Source organism: Antedon bifida, chromosome 11 (genome assembly GCF_963402885.1).
Source record: "Antedon bifida chromosome 11, ecAntBifi1.1, whole genome shotgun sequence".
NCBI classification, from domain to species: Eukaryota; Metazoa; Echinodermata; class Crinoidea; order Comatulida; family Antedonidae; genus Antedon; species Antedon bifida.
Window position 1 is genome coordinate 10,103,817 of NC_136236.1, and position 17,347 is coordinate 10,121,163.

At 31.7% G+C, this 17,347-nt stretch overlaps 1 protein-coding gene across 2 annotated transcripts in view; it reads right to left on the reverse strand.

Annotated features, from left to right (window-relative positions):
• Positions 1-234: 234 nt before the first annotated feature.
• The window catches only part of LOC144855627 (mitochondrial substrate carrier family protein ucpB-like), a 52,261-nt gene continuing 35,148 nt past the window's right edge, over positions 235-17,347 (reverse strand). The window contains exons 1-6 of one of the 2 annotated variants that reach the window (XM_078713530.1): positions 16,320-16,661; positions 14,469-14,634; positions 13,934-14,073; positions 9,327-9,526; positions 8,409-8,574; positions 235-1,252 (exon numbers count right to left, since the gene is read on the reverse strand). In XM_078713530.1, coding sequence (XP_078569656.1) covers positions 1,065-1,252; positions 8,409-8,574; positions 9,327-9,526; positions 13,934-14,073; positions 14,469-14,634; positions 16,320-16,392 — 933 coding nt within the window. In that variant the 5' untranslated portion in view covers positions 16,393-16,661 and the 3' untranslated portion in view covers positions 235-1,064. Of the gene's footprint in view, positions 1,253-8,408; positions 8,575-9,326; positions 9,527-13,933; positions 14,074-14,468; positions 14,643-16,319; positions 16,662-17,347 lie in introns of those variants that run through there. The other variant, XM_078713531.1, reaches the window with a different exon arrangement.

The window sequence follows — 17,347 nt, forward strand, 5'->3', positions numbered from 1 at the left end:
GGGCATAGCTAGGCCTAGTGCAATAAACACGTAAATGCTGCAGTTAAATAAATTAATATAATAATATTTACTTCAATGCACAAATAATTACTTACCTCAGAAAAAATCGAAGATTCCAAAGGTTTCACTTCCGCCGTGGTAACTCACTTCCGCCGTGGCATTCTGTAATTTGCCGTGGTGTTTCATTTCTAATTTGCCGTGGTGTTTCAATATACTAATTTGCCGTGGTGTTTTATTTTTAAGTTGCCGTGGTATTTTTGTTAAATTGCCGCGATGTTTTATTTTTAATTTGCCGTGATGTTTTATTTTTAATTTGCCGTGGCTTTTTTCAAATTGCCGTGGCTTTTTTCAAATTGCCGTGGCTTTTTTTGAAAGTTGCCGTGATATTTTTTGAAAGTTGCCGTGACACTTATAGGCCACCGTAACATGGAGATCATGGAGATTACATTTTTTATGGAATACTGTATGGCAGCAAACACTTTTAAAAGAATCAGACAAAACTGAAAATATCATGGAGTTGAGGTTTACTCATATGATGCTAGAAATGCTACTTTAGAATGGAAGACAAAGATCTGAAATTATTCAGATTTACAAGATATTTAAAGGAATTGATCAAATCCAGAGTAACATTTTTTTTCGCGGTCAGACCTAGAACAAGAGATCATAAACTGAAAATTATTAAAAACCTATAAGGCTGAGAATTTGGCAGACATTTTGTACAAATTCCTTATGTAACATGTAGTTTACCTACCTAGCCATGTCATAGAGAAATAGACATTTAACAATCCAAATACCGTTTGGAGAAATATTGGCATCATCCATGGCAGTTCTCGCCACATAATTGCAGTGTTGGATGTATTCAGAGGGACACAAAAGCTTAAAACTTAAGAAGTCTTAGACACACTTAAACAAAATTATCATTTAATTTATAGCCTTAACTACCAAATATTAATATTAATATTACTAAATTTATTATTGAAACTATTAATGGAGAAATGAATGAAAATGAAATAATCAATATTATTGAACATGTTATCACACTTTTCATTCAACTAAAAAGGCAATTACATAGGTTTTATCCCAGCCATTGACCTAAACTGTTCAAACAAGTAGAAACTGATTATAGTATGTGGTCCAAGTCTTAACCAGTTTGGAATGAACCCTTTATACAGGCCAAAAAGCCCTTCACTTCGTAGTATTTTCCACAAGCAGTCAAGCGTGTGTTTGTACATAATCTGATCTTTACGTATACCTGAAAAATAGAAATTTAACAAAATTAGTACATAGTATTTACTACTACTACTATCTATTACTACCTTAAGAGATATGCTTATTCTTTTTAGTCACATGATTAAAATAATTGTGGTCAGAAAGATCAAATATGCAATAATGTCCTCCTCTTACTGCTATGAAAAAATAACTGATTAATAACCATTTGATTAAATTAACCCTAATTTCTTGGCAGCAGAAACAGGAAAAATTTCCAATAACCGGTTAAATAGCGTTCTGAAAACAAAAACGGTTAAAAACACCCAATCGATAGGGTGCCATTTAATTGGTGATTGCTTTTAATTTCAATGCAAAAATAACGGTTAAAACCCCTGTTGCTCTAACAACAGGAGGATTTTAAATGTTTGACCACCAGAGCACATTACATTTTGGCTAAATTAATTACATGTTTTCAGGCGTAGATTTAGGCTTTAGCCCCCTCCACCCTCCCCCCCCCCCAACCCACTAAAATTTATCAGCCATGTCTTTTAAAAATAAAATAATGACTATTATTATTTTTTGCACATAATATCTTAATAAACGGTCGCTAATAACGAACGTTGAGTGATCACCATGGAGTAATAAATCTAACTTTGCAAAATGTACAAACCGCGTACCTATTGTTTAGATCACTGGCAGTCAGCATGCATAAAGTATATGTACATCAAAAAATGGAACGCTGCGGTTACCTACAGTATTTATGTGTGGCTATGAAGTATAGTGTACCATCATCATAGAGGATTACAGTATAGTGAATATTAATATATTGTACTATAATATCTATGGTATCATGTACTGTAGTTTACATTATAGCATTTGATTATTTTTTTCTAGGCCACTAGCCGATATGTACTCTACTGTATCAATACCACATATTTACATTAATATATTTATTTTTCTCAACAAATTGATGTAAAAAAATATAGATAGAGCTATAATAAGCATTGAATTTCCCTTCTCACCCAAAGTATGCTTTTATCGGGGTTTAGTGTCCGAACCCCCCCTTGACAGATCCTGGCCAAGGCTCTGTTTATGTAAGGGCAAAATTTGGTAAATTGCGCGTTACTTCTAGAATGTTTACTTGATGGTATATAAAGTTGGTTCGTACTTTCGGTACTGATTTTAACCACCTGATGTAACCCTGTTTACTAATTAAATTTATTTAGATAATTAGTTATTGACAATTAAAACGAATTTTGGTTTAACGATTTGCCCCAAATAGGGGTGTATTTTCCGATCGTGGTATACACTGTTTAATGGATGTCGATGCCGAAAAATACCCGCAAAAATAATATGAGGATGCTTTGCATTTACCTACTGTATCTCTTCCTACGATAATTGTTTTTAATAGCTGAAAATTGGTTAAACAGCTCGAGTACAGCATCATAATGTTGAAGACAAGCCGATTTTCTATAAAAAATACTATTTTGATAGATTTAGTATATACAATATACAAATGTATTGCTTGGCGATGAATGGAACATTTCAATCTCTCTTCCAAAAGTCTCTATTCCCTCATATCAGGTGTAATAACACAAAGGCAAGTACACTCATAACAGAAATTTGATCAATTTTTTTCAATCTGTAACTGCTTAGGTGGAATATCTGTACAATCAACTTTATTATTGCAGTCTCACACCACTACACCCCCTCCCCACTCAATGTCATGAGTAGCGTTATAAAGCCAGTACTTCTTATTTCAATTGATCAGACAGTTAAAATATATAATTACAGTATATGTAACATTGAAAGTGCTAATACCAGTAGATGTACAGTAGTGTACAACAAATATATAATATATATAATATTTCAAATCCATGTTTGATACAAATTTTATATGAAGATACCACTCCATCATAAAATGGGACAGGAATGTGGCAGGCCGATACCATGCAATAGTCTAAAGTCTAAAGTTTATTTTTCATTTTAAAATTTGCATGATGGAAATTATATTTGGCTACAGATTACATCGTGTTTGACTGTATTCATTCGCTCATTCGCTCTGTGTTCATTATTACAATTTCCAGTTAACGCCAAAGTTCCACTGTTGTTTAGTAATTTCATACATGAATTTCACATTCATAAATGTCCCGTCCGATATAGATATAGTTACTCTATGCATGGATTAAAGAAGAGAAGGATATGCATCAGTTTGAGATCAAGGGTTCCATGACTCTAGCCGACAGAGCGCGGACCTCCCACAATGTTACAGTTTAATTAACCGCATGGTAACAATGAAACGGTCGCGTGCCTAATATATTGTTTACTGCACATGTGCAACGACATTTAACTTTGTTGGCTACGCTTCTTTCGCGCGTTCTTTGGTGGCATGATGTTTGTAGATGCTATCATTGTAATTGGTAGGTTTCTGCCGCGATTGATCTACGCTAATGTTTTTTATGACCTTAAAGTAGCATTTTATGACCTGTAGTAGCCCTACATCTGAGACAATAACTATTTGTTGTAAAATTACAAAATCAGCAAGAATACTAGCCTAGGCCCAGGCCTTCTAGGCTTAAACTAGTAAACCCTATGATTTGCCGACATTGATACTGCCTAGGTAGGCCTAGGCTAATCTTAAGTGTAGTAGAACTAGTAGATACAACGTGTAATCATGATCTATATACTCACCGTTGTCTACTTCTTGTGTGAATAATAATATAGTAATAGACAAGGTACTTCGTTTGTTTCGTGATTAAGTTTGCCTTGCGTGTACTTTTCAAAACGACCGCTAGGTAACGTATTGCAACTATACATAGCCAGCCAATCCCGGATCAGGGATCGCTGTTTTCATTCGATTAGGCCCTGTAATTGGATGTGAGGTGGATGACATAACCACTAGCCAATCACCAGGAACTATAGTTTAAATATAATCACATCGATAATTAAGGAGATTTATGAAGAAACCACTGCTTAGCCATATATTAAAAACATGATTGTTGTATGTGTGGACACAGGACATGCTAACAACATACATGGTCAAATGCATAAATTAATATTCTATAGATGAATGCAATTTTTAATGACAGAAGATGGCAGGCTCATATGGTAATATCAAATATAAAAATCGCATATTATTAATATTACCAACTACTTAAAATTAACAGTCGTAAGAAAGTGAACTTTTCGTAATCCGATTGTAATGAAACTAAAACAGAATTGTTCAGCAGTATATTGTTGTTGTCAAATTAATCATCGACGCAGACATGTCAATAGAACATTCAGACTGCGCATACGATTTCTACATGGCTACGTTTTGTTCTTAAAAAATGTAGCAGTTGATTCGCAGCGTTCTACAGAGGGCCGCGGTTAGAGTGTTTGTTTGAGTGGCAGCAGTGCTTTAGTATAGGCAAGCGCGTTGGAAAATCATTTGATGTAACTGTCGATGAATATCCTTCTATTCTTTAATCCATGCTCTATGTCCCTATTGTACATAGTCAACCATTTTATAACACATATTTTGTTTAAATTAAATTTCATATATACATTTCAAAATTCATAATTGTCCTGTCCGCAATATTTTACTAGTAGTAGTGTTTTTTATATTTCAGTTAAAAGTATTGATACCACAATTTAATATTTTGTTTTCTCCTTTTAATAACTATATACAATACATTATAAACAAATATTTTGAAACTCTTGGTGAAAATATCATATTTCAAAAAATATATTGATGACATTTTTCATAGGAACACAACATTTTTGTTGCGGATGGGACATATCATAAATCCTTTTTATTTCATAAAATCATTTTCCCCTGAAATATACTGTAGTTACTTTTTATTTCACAGTAAAGTAAGCAATCCAATTTTTCATTATCAAGTATTTTATTAAAATTGTTTATTTATTAATTTCATACTTGCATTTCAAAATTAATGATTTTTACTTCTGAGACATTTTGGTTGGGATTTTTCCTCACTTAACTTGTGTTTATTGAAGTAATGGCTCAAAAATCTTTATTTTAATTCTTAATTTTCAACTCTTAAGGATATTAAATTGAAATAGATTTAAAAGTTTTTTAAAACTTGTATTTAAAAAAAAACAACAAATTTATTGAATGCTACGGATGGGACATTTTTGTTATGTAGGGGACGGCATTATTTTAAGAATTAAAAAGTGTTTTTGTACTGTAGACTGGTAAGTACAAAATGCTAACTGTTGTTTATTAATCACAACACAGTGTTGTTTGTATTTAAAATAACAATCAACAAAAGAATAATACCTAAATCCAAAATAACATGACCTGTATGAATGGGGGTATTGGGTGTGGTCACACAGACCAGATTTCATTCTTTGTGTATTTGCAACCAAGAAACTTTATAAATCAGATACTAAATAATTAAGATTGGATTTTAATTGAAGTAGGTCTACAGTAAATCCAAGCAAGGATAGCAGAAAATTTCAGAGGCAACTTGGATCCACTAACAAACAGACGTCAAACGGCAACACCAATTTTTAAAGATTCGCCCCAAATGTGTTAATAGCTTGAAGTTTTGTTTAATATGCCAAGCATAACTTTGAAATTAGTGTAAATAAATATTTCGATAACATTTAACAATTATTGCTTCTCTTTAAAATTCTTATATATTATATTATATAATTAATTTTATAAATAAAATATTACATTGATGCAAAAAACATATTTAAAATTTTTTTTTTTTTAACCTGGACAAAAGTGTCCCGGCCGCGACGTTAGAAATTTCCCGTCCGTAACGACATATAAATCATATTTATTAATAAATTTGGAGTTAAAATTTTATAATAAACATTCAGTCATCTAAAACAACTCTCTGGCAACATAATAATACAAAACAAAATCTCAAATTCAAATGAGGAGGAATATTCCAATACGTAAACCTTCTTTGGTGATAGGAACCAACTAACCCGTGTAAATAACATACCATATGAACTGGCTCTACTACTAAACAAATTAGGATATGCCTACAGTATGAAGGATCACATGCACTAAAGCAGAACAACTTTGGTGGGTAGGAACAAACTTAAGTATGAACTGGCTCAAAGAAACAATTGAAAACCATTAGGTATTAAAGTGAATTTACAATTTGCCCCGAATAGAGGTGTTTTTCACAAACTGTTTTACATTATAAAAACACATACACAAATAAACTTTATTTACTTTACTTTAGTTGCTTCTCAACGTTTGTATTAATTAATACTGTAATTACAAAAAATATAAACGTCGTAGTAGTGTATCGTTACATGTTCAATCAACTATGAAAGTTTCAACAAAGTATTAAATCGCATTGTTTTATTTTACTATGTTTAGTGGTATATTATTTGTAAACATGAAAACAATTAATATTTCGTTACTAAATGGATAAAGAATATATTTACAAATTTGTCTTCTTTGCACCCATTTTCTTCCCCATCCCTCAACCCTAATGTTACATACAAAACACAAATTGGGTTTGTTTAAATTTGACTCAAGCACTTGGTCTTGAGCATTTTGTGACTTCGTTTCATTTCGTAATATTTATTCAACCAAAAAACATATTATTTAACATATAACATATATTTTAACATAATATTTCTACTTATTTTTGGCTGGGATCTGGTTTAGAAGTATTTTTTAAACTTGTCTCAATCAGACCCCTAACAAAACAAATATTAGAAATAGTTTAATAAGGAAAAAGGTATACGCCTTATTTAAACTTCAAATTATATAAGTAATTATGAAAATAAATATATGTAAATGACAGTAAATTTATCATCTAAATCATTCCACAGAGTTGGTCCTGAGAAGGTTATACAATATTTAGATTTGGTTAATCTAACAAGTGGTACAAGTATCTTACGTGGATTTCTAAAATTATATTTGTCTATAACAGTAGATTTAGAAAACAATTCAAGAATAGGTCTAGGTAGTGAGCCCTTTATAAATTTAAACATAAAAATAGAGATTTGAATGTTATGGATATCAGTAATTTTAAGAATATTTGATTTCTTAAACAATGGTTCAGAATGAGAATCAAATGGAGCTGAATGCATAATTCTAATTACACGTTTTTGCAACTTTAATAGTTTATCAAGATGAGATGGGTAATCAGCTGCTCAAATAAGGTTACAGTATTGTAAATGGGGGAGTACAAGTGTGTTATAAAGTTGTATTAAAATATTATAAGGGAAAAAATGTTTAAGTAAGTAAGTAAGTAAGCTTATTTATTACACCAATACTCTTGGAAATCTTATTTGCTATATAATGTTGATGACCTGTCCAGTTTAGATGTTCATTTATCAAAACACCCAGGAATAATACTTCACTTTATTATTTCCCAGGGTGCTAATTTTAGTTGACTATATAAATCACCGTGTTTATTTATTCGTTGCATGTGTTATTGTCCTGCGGTACGTACATTTTAAAGCGCCATTTTTTTTTAACGCTGAGATTACTATGTATTCGAGAACCATCTGTGTGCACGACCTAGATGGTACGCGAGCGAAGCGATATAGATGAAATAATAGATAACTATGCTGATTAACCCATTGTCCTAACTTAAATATTTCCCCCATTTTGAAGTTTAAATAAAGTACAGTATTTCAGTTGTGTAGGAAAGAAACCAACAAAAATAATTATTTCACTTCGATTCAATTTAAATAACTATTATGTGACATTTAATTGGCAGATTCAACAAAAAATGTTTAACAATTATTTATTCGGGGGACAATATCTTTATGATGTATCTCATTGGCCATGGTGTTCAGGAGATTTCATAGCAATAAACAAAATCTACAAATGTCATTGTACTCTTTTATTTATGCAAGTTTTGTGATCCTCTTGACAAAAAATACATGCGGTCTAATCTAGGCCTTACAGTATGTTCGTATACATATTTTGTTTATAGCTGTTTTTATGTGTGAGATCTGATGGTCATCGACAAAAAAACAATCCCTAAATCAGTCTTGAAACGTCAGATGAGAAATCCCCCAGCCACCCCCTTGCTCACTCCGCTCGCAAGCTACTCAATATAACATTAAATCAATAACATATTCATATTTACTCATATTCAGATATTTAGCTCCCCACTCCTAACCTACAATGCTGGATACGCCCCTGTTTATTGACAGTATTTGGGAGCACAAATAAAAATGATTCAAATCTATTTTATAACTTTGCTTACCATCTATTTTTTGATTCATAATTCTTGTTTTAATCACATCAACAGGTGATGACGTTACAGCTACCATAAATCCCGCTATCATTGAAGCTGTAATATGAAGAGCACCTCCTTCCTTCATAAGGCCAGCATTCAGGATTGTGTGTTTAGTGTGATCATAACCAGCAGTCTAAAAGAGGAAAAGAGGAATGTATGAGATATTAAATGCTATATGCCTATCACCATATGATTTTAATTAATGAATGGTTTTACAAAATCAATGTTAATTCATTACTTTTACATGCTTACAATAAGGCTTTCCATCTTGAAATAAGGTGCAGAACGTTTTGTGTCCGAGCGCAAAGAATCAATCAAACTCATCAGTTTCTTGTTTTAAATGTTTGTATACTAATAATGTAATCTTATTTTTGTTTTCCTGATTCTTTTATTTTTTTAGAAATAATTTTCTCTTGGTAAAGATTCTCGCTTATTCATATTGATTCATTCTTGAATTTGATAGGTAAAAGTTTCACACAAATTCATCGACAACTCAATAACTACTCCCATAATAAATTTTTTTAATGGGGAGTCAACATTATTCAAAATAGGCATATGTGTTCACAATTTTTCATTAAACTACCCATTTCCAGGTATGTGCATAGTTAATTTATGATCCATAAAAATGAATAGAATTTATCACAGAAGAACCAAACCAAAACCAAAAAAACAGTCTTCCTATGCTACTTACCTTTTGGAGACCTGAAGATATCCCTAGGGGTTCTACTGTACTAGAACATTTATCATCAATGTTTAAATGTATTTACAATTGTATTAATATGTTTATCAAAGAATTAAAAAAAACACCTTAATAACTCACAGAAATGCAATATACAAAAAAAAGCTGTGAAATAGTTTCATTGGTCTGATAAACTAACAATGTACCTGAGTGGCTGTTACAACAATGGCTCTCTGGACAGTGGGTGACATTCCACGATACAGCCCACGTATCCCTTCATTCTTTAGTATATGTGTGAATGCACTAATAAAGCCAGAATATTTAGTTTCAGCCCCTGGCCGTCCTTGCGCTTGTAAGCGAACACGGATCAGATCGGTTGGTGTTGCAATACTGCTTCCAATTGCCCCTACAATATAATTCATCAATAAAGTTTAATACAAACTTTGTATTGAGTGATCTTTTATTATACAGTATATATACTGTACTTCTTTTTCAATAACTTAATATCGTAATTAATATTGTATAAATTACCACAATAACTTATTATATCCCTTAGTAGAATTGTGTACATAACTTTCCTATCATAAGATATTTTTATCTTTTCATTTTTAAACATCAAATACAAAACTATTCAAATTCTTTTATGCTGTGTATTTTATTATAATTATTTTATCCTATAATTGGTGTTTATATTTTTGAATGATTTGACATAAATAAAATCACTATGTCAGCTTCTGTTTTTGACTTTTGATTTCTATTAATTCATATGGTGTGCATGGAGTATGAAAGTATGTTTTTTTCTCTTGAATTATATTTTTCAAGCATTTCCTAGTAATTTTGAAAACAATTTAGACCATTTCCACTTTAAATCATGGCATACGAACATGTTGAATTAGACTATTTGCGTGCGCTTTAGTTGAAAAAGTTACAAAAATATTGTCAAAATCATCTATTATAGCTCCTCGAGATTAACGGTGACCCCCAATTTTTAAAATCAGATAAGTTTTAGATATGAATTAATGCAAAATTGTTACCTCTTTGATGTTATGACGTCATCATATGGCCACTCGAATATAAAATATAGGATTTTTGTCTTGTTTAGCTCATCACATTTAATAGATCGCTTATCTATAACTTAATTTCTCCCAGATTTTAATATTTGTTTGCTCAATCAATTATCTTTTGTAAGAGTTACAAACATTTTAATTTTGATGACGTTATCATGTTCAAAAGTGTGAATAACGTGGGTCACTTATTTTCATCTTTACAGTAAATTTTGATATGTTATAGCTCCTCAGAATAAAAAGTGATACTCATGATTAAAACGTTTTCTGGAAGCTGTTGAATTGTAGATACAAATTCATGTAAAAAATGTGTGTATTGGATGTTTCATTTGATGATGTCATCATGTTAAAAATTGGAATAAAAGGAAATTTACTTTTGCTACACTGTATGTAGTACGTATTTAGTATAGTGTAACAAAATAGAGAGCATGTCACTATCAACATTTTATTTTCTTCAGGTCATAATGGCATAATTTTCTGTGCACAATATTCTAACGTATGTGTTTGTGCGGATAACTAACTCGTCAAAGTGACGAGTTCAAATCTAGTTAAACTTATTATGGAAGCCAATGAGTTGTAGATATGAATTCATGTACAAATTATTATTATTAGACATATTATCATTTGGCCACCTGAATTTAAAAAATAGATTTTTGTTTTCTTTTGTCATAAATAATCACATTCAACAGAGAGCATCTCGCTTATATGTGCCCAATTTTTTTTCAAATTTTAGTAAGTGCTTACTCAACCAATTATCTTTCTCATAATTTGCAAACATTTTCATTTTGATGATGTCATCACGCCTACAAATTTGAATAACATGGGTCGCGTAATTTCATTTCGTATATTTGAATATCTTACACTATAGTGACCTTGATGTTTATAACTTATTATGAAAGCTGCTGAAATGTAGATATGAATTCATATTCAAATTGTGAATGTGTCTCAGATGTTCTGATGTTATATGGCTAATTAAATTAAAAAAGAAGTTTTTTCATATCTTTCATTAAAGTTATACAAATTTGAAACAGCCCGCACCTCACTTCTACATGTCAATTTGTTTTCCAAATCTTATAGTCCGGTGGCAGGAGGGGGGAATCACCACCCGAAAGTGGACAAATTGCCATCCAACTTTTCTAGACAACAATGTATTATAACAAATTTATTGAAGCATAATTTAGTCTTTTTTTACATTTTTTATGATTATAGGTATCTATTAAATCACCTTATGAAAAAAAAATCCCTTTTTAATTAAGGGTCAAATGTCAATATTGACCAATCATAGAATGTACCTATAAAACCAAATAAAAACTAATATTTAACAAAAATTGGATGTTTTCTCATCCTATTAATCAATCATACGCAATGTAAAAGAGTGAATACATCATTTCATCAGTTGAAATAAGGTCAATTTCACCAGTAGACATAAGGTCAAAGGTCAACATTTTAATATGCATATTAGTTACCAAATAAATGCAAAGTTGTCCAAACTATGATATCGATGGTTTTACATTTAATCAAATTATTTGATCAGTAAAGATATGTTATTTCATTATAATTTTAATCAATATAATTATAATACTGTAATTAATCAAATCAGACATAAAACGTTACCCTGACCTTAATAAATAAAAATAAACAGTTAAAGCACAATTTATACAACTTTTCAAAATTTATTTTGCAAAGATGGTCAGAACATGGTTGCAGGCCTGCAATATTCATTTTGAGGCAATAAACTATCTGATTTGATCTGCTTCTTCTTTATGTTGGCAATATATAATTTTGTTTTTTATTTGTCTAGTTACTCAGATAACTGAGAATACTTAGTTATGTACTAGCCAGTCTGTGCACCTTAACTGGTAAACAAAATACAATTATGTGGTTTTTGTCTAGATTTGGTAGCTTTGTAAAGTTTACGGATTAGTTTCCATTGGTTTTTCATCGGCGCCTTGAGAACTTTGGTGAATAAGCGATAACAAATCTTACTATATTATTGGTTATCACCTTTTTTTATCCCCATTGCAATCAGAACATAGTTCATAGTACAGCTAGTACGCCCAGAATATGTACATACCAACATCAGTGAATAGATAATCTGGAACCCATGTACATGATTTTCTGGACTATCCAAACACTAGCCGGTGCACCAAAAGGGCATATTCTTGTGTTGCTATCATTAAAATTATTCTAAAAGAGATGATTAACTCTGACTTTTGTTGTAGAGCGTACATGTTTCACAACTTCCAGACACTATTCTGTAAAGATTTTGGTCATTTGGTCTAGTTCTGCAAAAACGTTTTGATTATCTCTATACGTGACCACCTGGATTTGACCACCATGATTGATTTCAGATTTCTCTTTCAAAAAAAGGAAGAGACATAATCATTTACAGTGAACACAATCATTCCAAGCATTGCTTTTTTTATATTAGTTGACATTGACTTGGTTCTATTAGTATCCGACCCTTGCCACTGCCAATAATGATTTTTGATGTCCCATTCATTTTATGCTAATAGTCTATTGTTTTGTAATGTTTAATTATGAATAAGATTGAAATTGAAATGAAAATATCTTACGTTCGTGAGATAGAAGCATAAAGAAGAGAATCAGATGAGTTTATTCTCTCCCGACGACATCATACTGCTAACTTTGAACAGTATATAATGCAACCTTAGGAAAGATTTACCTTATTATAAACAGATTTTCTTTCTCTTCAGAAAACAAAATTTGTACTAAACTATGCACAGGAAAACTATCTGTGGCTATTGTGGATTCCAGTTTTTATTAGCCAATAAAAGTAAAAATCTAAAGCATTATTGACCAAGATTATACATCTGAGTAAATGTGTCGTCAACTAGGAAAACAGGCAATATTCTCTTAATATATTCAAAAGGGAAAGAAATCCTGATGGTCTCTTATGAAAGGTAATCATTGAAAGATTTGAAATACAGTATTTGCAGACCTTGACAATGGAAAGACAAACACATAGTGACGAATCCAAAATCATTAAATAGAAAAAGATGGGGATCAGTGAATGGAGTGAATTGAAATGGTGAAGTTAACCTACTTTTGCATTGTCAAAATTGTGGGGGATAGGGTGGGCTGGGCTGGGCCGGGCCATCTGGATCTGCCTATTCCCTATCCTGTAGACAAATTGGTATTCTCTGGCTCTGATGAATAGTAGTTTATTGTCCAAAAACGAATATTGTAGCCCTAATAAATGCAACTGTGTAGTGGCAAATCATTGAAGGTCAGCGTAACATTTTAACATCATAACATTTACAGTATTATAATACATTTAAAATAATACGCACTAGAAAAAATATAAAAAATACCATAACTTCACTGTTCAACTAACGTGATTATATTTATGACCATTGATCTCATAGTTTGAATAACTTTGCATTATTTAGTATATCACTTGTTAAAGTGTTGACCTTTGACCTATGTCAACTGGTGTAATGATGAATGTGCTCTTTTGATTGTGTATGATTGATTGATGAGGTGACTGAATAGATACCTATACAAATGTATTAAAAGACCAAATTGAACTTCAATAAATTGGTTATAATACATATGTATATAATACATTGTTATAATTGATCACCTATAATTCATCAAAGTGAGGAATTAAATTCTAGTTTGTTTTTATTCTTTATCTCAGGTGAAGCTAGCTAGCAACCAGACGGGTTCATTCAAACCCCACTGGCTACGGGCCTGAGGTAAATGAAAGAATGAGAACACTTTACCTGAGGTTCCTCCTGCACATATTTTTTTATATAATGGGGTGTTTGATGGATTGGTGGCACCGAAGAGAACTTTTATTGGTTCATAAGAGCCAATACGTATTGTACTGTACACAGACTCTCTGATCAGTGATGGTGTTAAACTATGACAAAAGAAACTGATTAAATTAAAACATATGCAATTACTGGTTTATATTTACAGAATACATATTTTATTAATGGTTCAATGCACTGTATAAAACATCAAAACTACAAACCTGTAGTCTTTAAAACATTGACTTGTTCAGAGCAGTCCCATTTTTCTCCTTTTAATAAGTTCAATTTTATAAACAGCACTACAGTAAACGTTTCCCTAGTAATAATTTTGTTCATACATATACTTCTAGCTGCTTGAGATTTTTTCTTATTTGTCGATAATTAAAAACGTTAATTAAAAAAAAATCTCAATAAATGATATGAAAAAAAGTCTAATGAAACAAGATTAATGATTTTTTATATTGAAATATTGCTAGTTATTAATTATTGTTGGAGTGTTTACCCTTTATAAAGTGCTAGTATTCCCTCATCCTTCGCAATTCTTAAAGCACCACGGATGATTCCTTTATAGTACCGGTTTTGAAATGCTGTCCTTACTTGTCCTCGTTGGTCTGCAAGTTCACCATCAAGTTGCATCCGAATTTTAGTTACATCAACTGGGTTTGTAACTACAAATGAATAACAAATTACTTAAAAGATGTAAATAACTTTTATATTATATAGCAGTAGTTTTGCTATTTATGTCAAATCTATACACCTGTAATGTTCACCAAATCAACAGCTTACACATTAATACTGTGCTTGTGAACATAACAAATCTTGTTGGACGGTGGACAACCTAGATTATTACATAATTAACATATCATGTCTACATCCTTTAGAATGTGATGTAGATCTAACCTCCTCATTTGATATCTTCTAAATGACGTCATCTGATCATTCTCTTTTAAGTGTAGACATGATACCTATAATCTACTGTGTGCTAGGGGTTTCGTATCATGGGCCAGACTGTAAATTACAAATGATGTTGTGAGGCAGATATCAAGTGTAAATGTCTGGGGCACTCATACTTACGCATGGATTTTAAGGTTTTGCATAGGAGAAATTTTGTAGTAAATAACAGGACAAGAAGTAGATTGTAAATGACAATGTAACAATTTTGTTTGAAGATGCAATGACATGGTGAAGGCAAAGTGATTAGCTGCTAGATTTATAATAATAAGTTGCAATTAATTAGGCTACTGTGAAACACAAATTACTGCTTCTAATTTTGTGTTGGCATGAGGTTTCCTCCCCAAACTAAATGGCAACCTGCAGATCTGTCTAAATTCTTGGTATTTTTTTTGGATGATCATCATAGTTTCAAGAATTCGAAGGGCATGGAATGAAATACAGTATGCACACACAAATCAATCCCAGAAATGTCGACCTAAAAACACTAAGTTTTATTGATGGATAATGAAAATAATAGTACTGATGAGTGAATTCAGTGCTGCAGATGAGTAAATTCAGTGCTACAGATAAGTGAATTCAGTGCTGCAGATAAGTGAATTCAGTGCTGCAGATAAGTGAATTCAGTGCTGCAGATGAGTGAATTCAGTGCTGCAGATGAGTGAATTCAGTGCTGCAGATGAGTGAATTCAGTGCTGCAGATGAGTAAATTCAGTGCTGCAGATAAGTGAATTCAGTGCTGCAGATAAGTGAATTCAGTGCTGCAGATGAGTGAATTCAGTGCTGCAGATAAGTGAATTCAGTGCTACAGATAAGTGAATTCAGTGCTGCAGATGAGTGAATTCAGTGCTGCAGATGAGTGAATTCAGTGCTGCAGATGAGTGAATTCAGTGCTGCAGATGAGTGAATTCAGTGCTGCAGATGAGTGAATTCAGTGCTACAGATGAGTGAATTCAGTGCTGCAGATAAGTGAATTCAGTGCTGCAGATGAGTGAATTCAGTGCTGCAGATGAGTGAATTCAGTGCTGCAGATGAGTGAATTCAGTGCTACAGATGAGTGAATTCAGTGCTGCAGATGAGTGAATTCAGTGCTGCAGATGAGTGAATTCAGTGCTGCAGATGAGTGAATTCAGTGCTACAGATAAGTGAATTCAGTGCTGCAGATAAGTGAATTCAGTGCTGCAGATAAGTGAATTCAGTGCTGCAGATGAGTGAATTCAGTGCTACAGATAAGTGAATTCAGTGCAGTTAGACCTAAGTTAGACCTAGAAAGTATTCTTTTGAAAAATGTCATCACATGACATCATCAAAAGAGGAGGTGAAGAAAGCTGAAGAAGAAGTCTGGCAACCAACATGTTATTAATATTAAATGATATTTAAGATAATCAAACAAATAAATTACCAAACGCAGCCGTCATACAAGAAGAGCCTGCAAATACATAACGCAATCCTATGTTATCAATGCCTGAAGACATGCTTTTGCCTTTATCAAATTAACTTAGAACTAGCTGGGCTAGGAGGGTAGGCACGTGGAGTATATCTTGAAGTTGAGATTTCAGCCCACAACAACAGAACAGGTCAGCATGAATAAATAAAAATGTATGCTACAGTATGTTTTGTTGGACGTTCTCTAGGCCTACCTACAGTAATGATAGACCTAAATTGCTATAAAGGTCACCGGAAATAAACCATAAAAAAAAGCATCTGATCACATTTTCCAGTAAAAGAGTACAGTAGTGTAGTAGGCTATCCAGTTTCTCTCTATCGGTGGTGGTGCTCAGATTTTGTTATTCTTTCAGATCAATCATGCGTGACATGATTAGACAGTCAATAGAGGGCACTATTTATTTATTACATATTATTATTGGCTCTGATTACAGACAGAGCCATATTAATTTATACTTTCGTAAATTCGTTATTTCAAACTATTACCGTAATTCATTATTTCAAATTAATCATTCGAAATGTCGATTAGTTCGTTTTTATTATTATAAAAAAATGTTTTTTTTCGAATTATTAATTCGTTATAATTGTTAATTCGTTTTTTCGAATTAATAATTCACAATTTCGACATTTTATTTCATTATTTTAAATTATAAATTCGTTGTTTTGAATTAAGTAATTCGAAGTAACGAATTATTGATTCGAAATTTCGAATTATTAATTCGTTATTTCGAATTAGTTAATTAACATAAAATTTCGAATTATTGATTCGTTATTTCGAATTAATTCTGAAAGTAATATATATTTTGTTTGGCCCTAATGGGCGTTCGTACGAATTCGAAATAACAAATTAAAAAGTCGAAATTATTAATTCGTTATTTCGAATTTTTGATTCGTTATTTCGAATTATTAATTCGTTATTTCAAATTAATAAACCGACTTTTCGATTTATTTCAATCAATTTATCAATTCGAACTGCTACTGGTG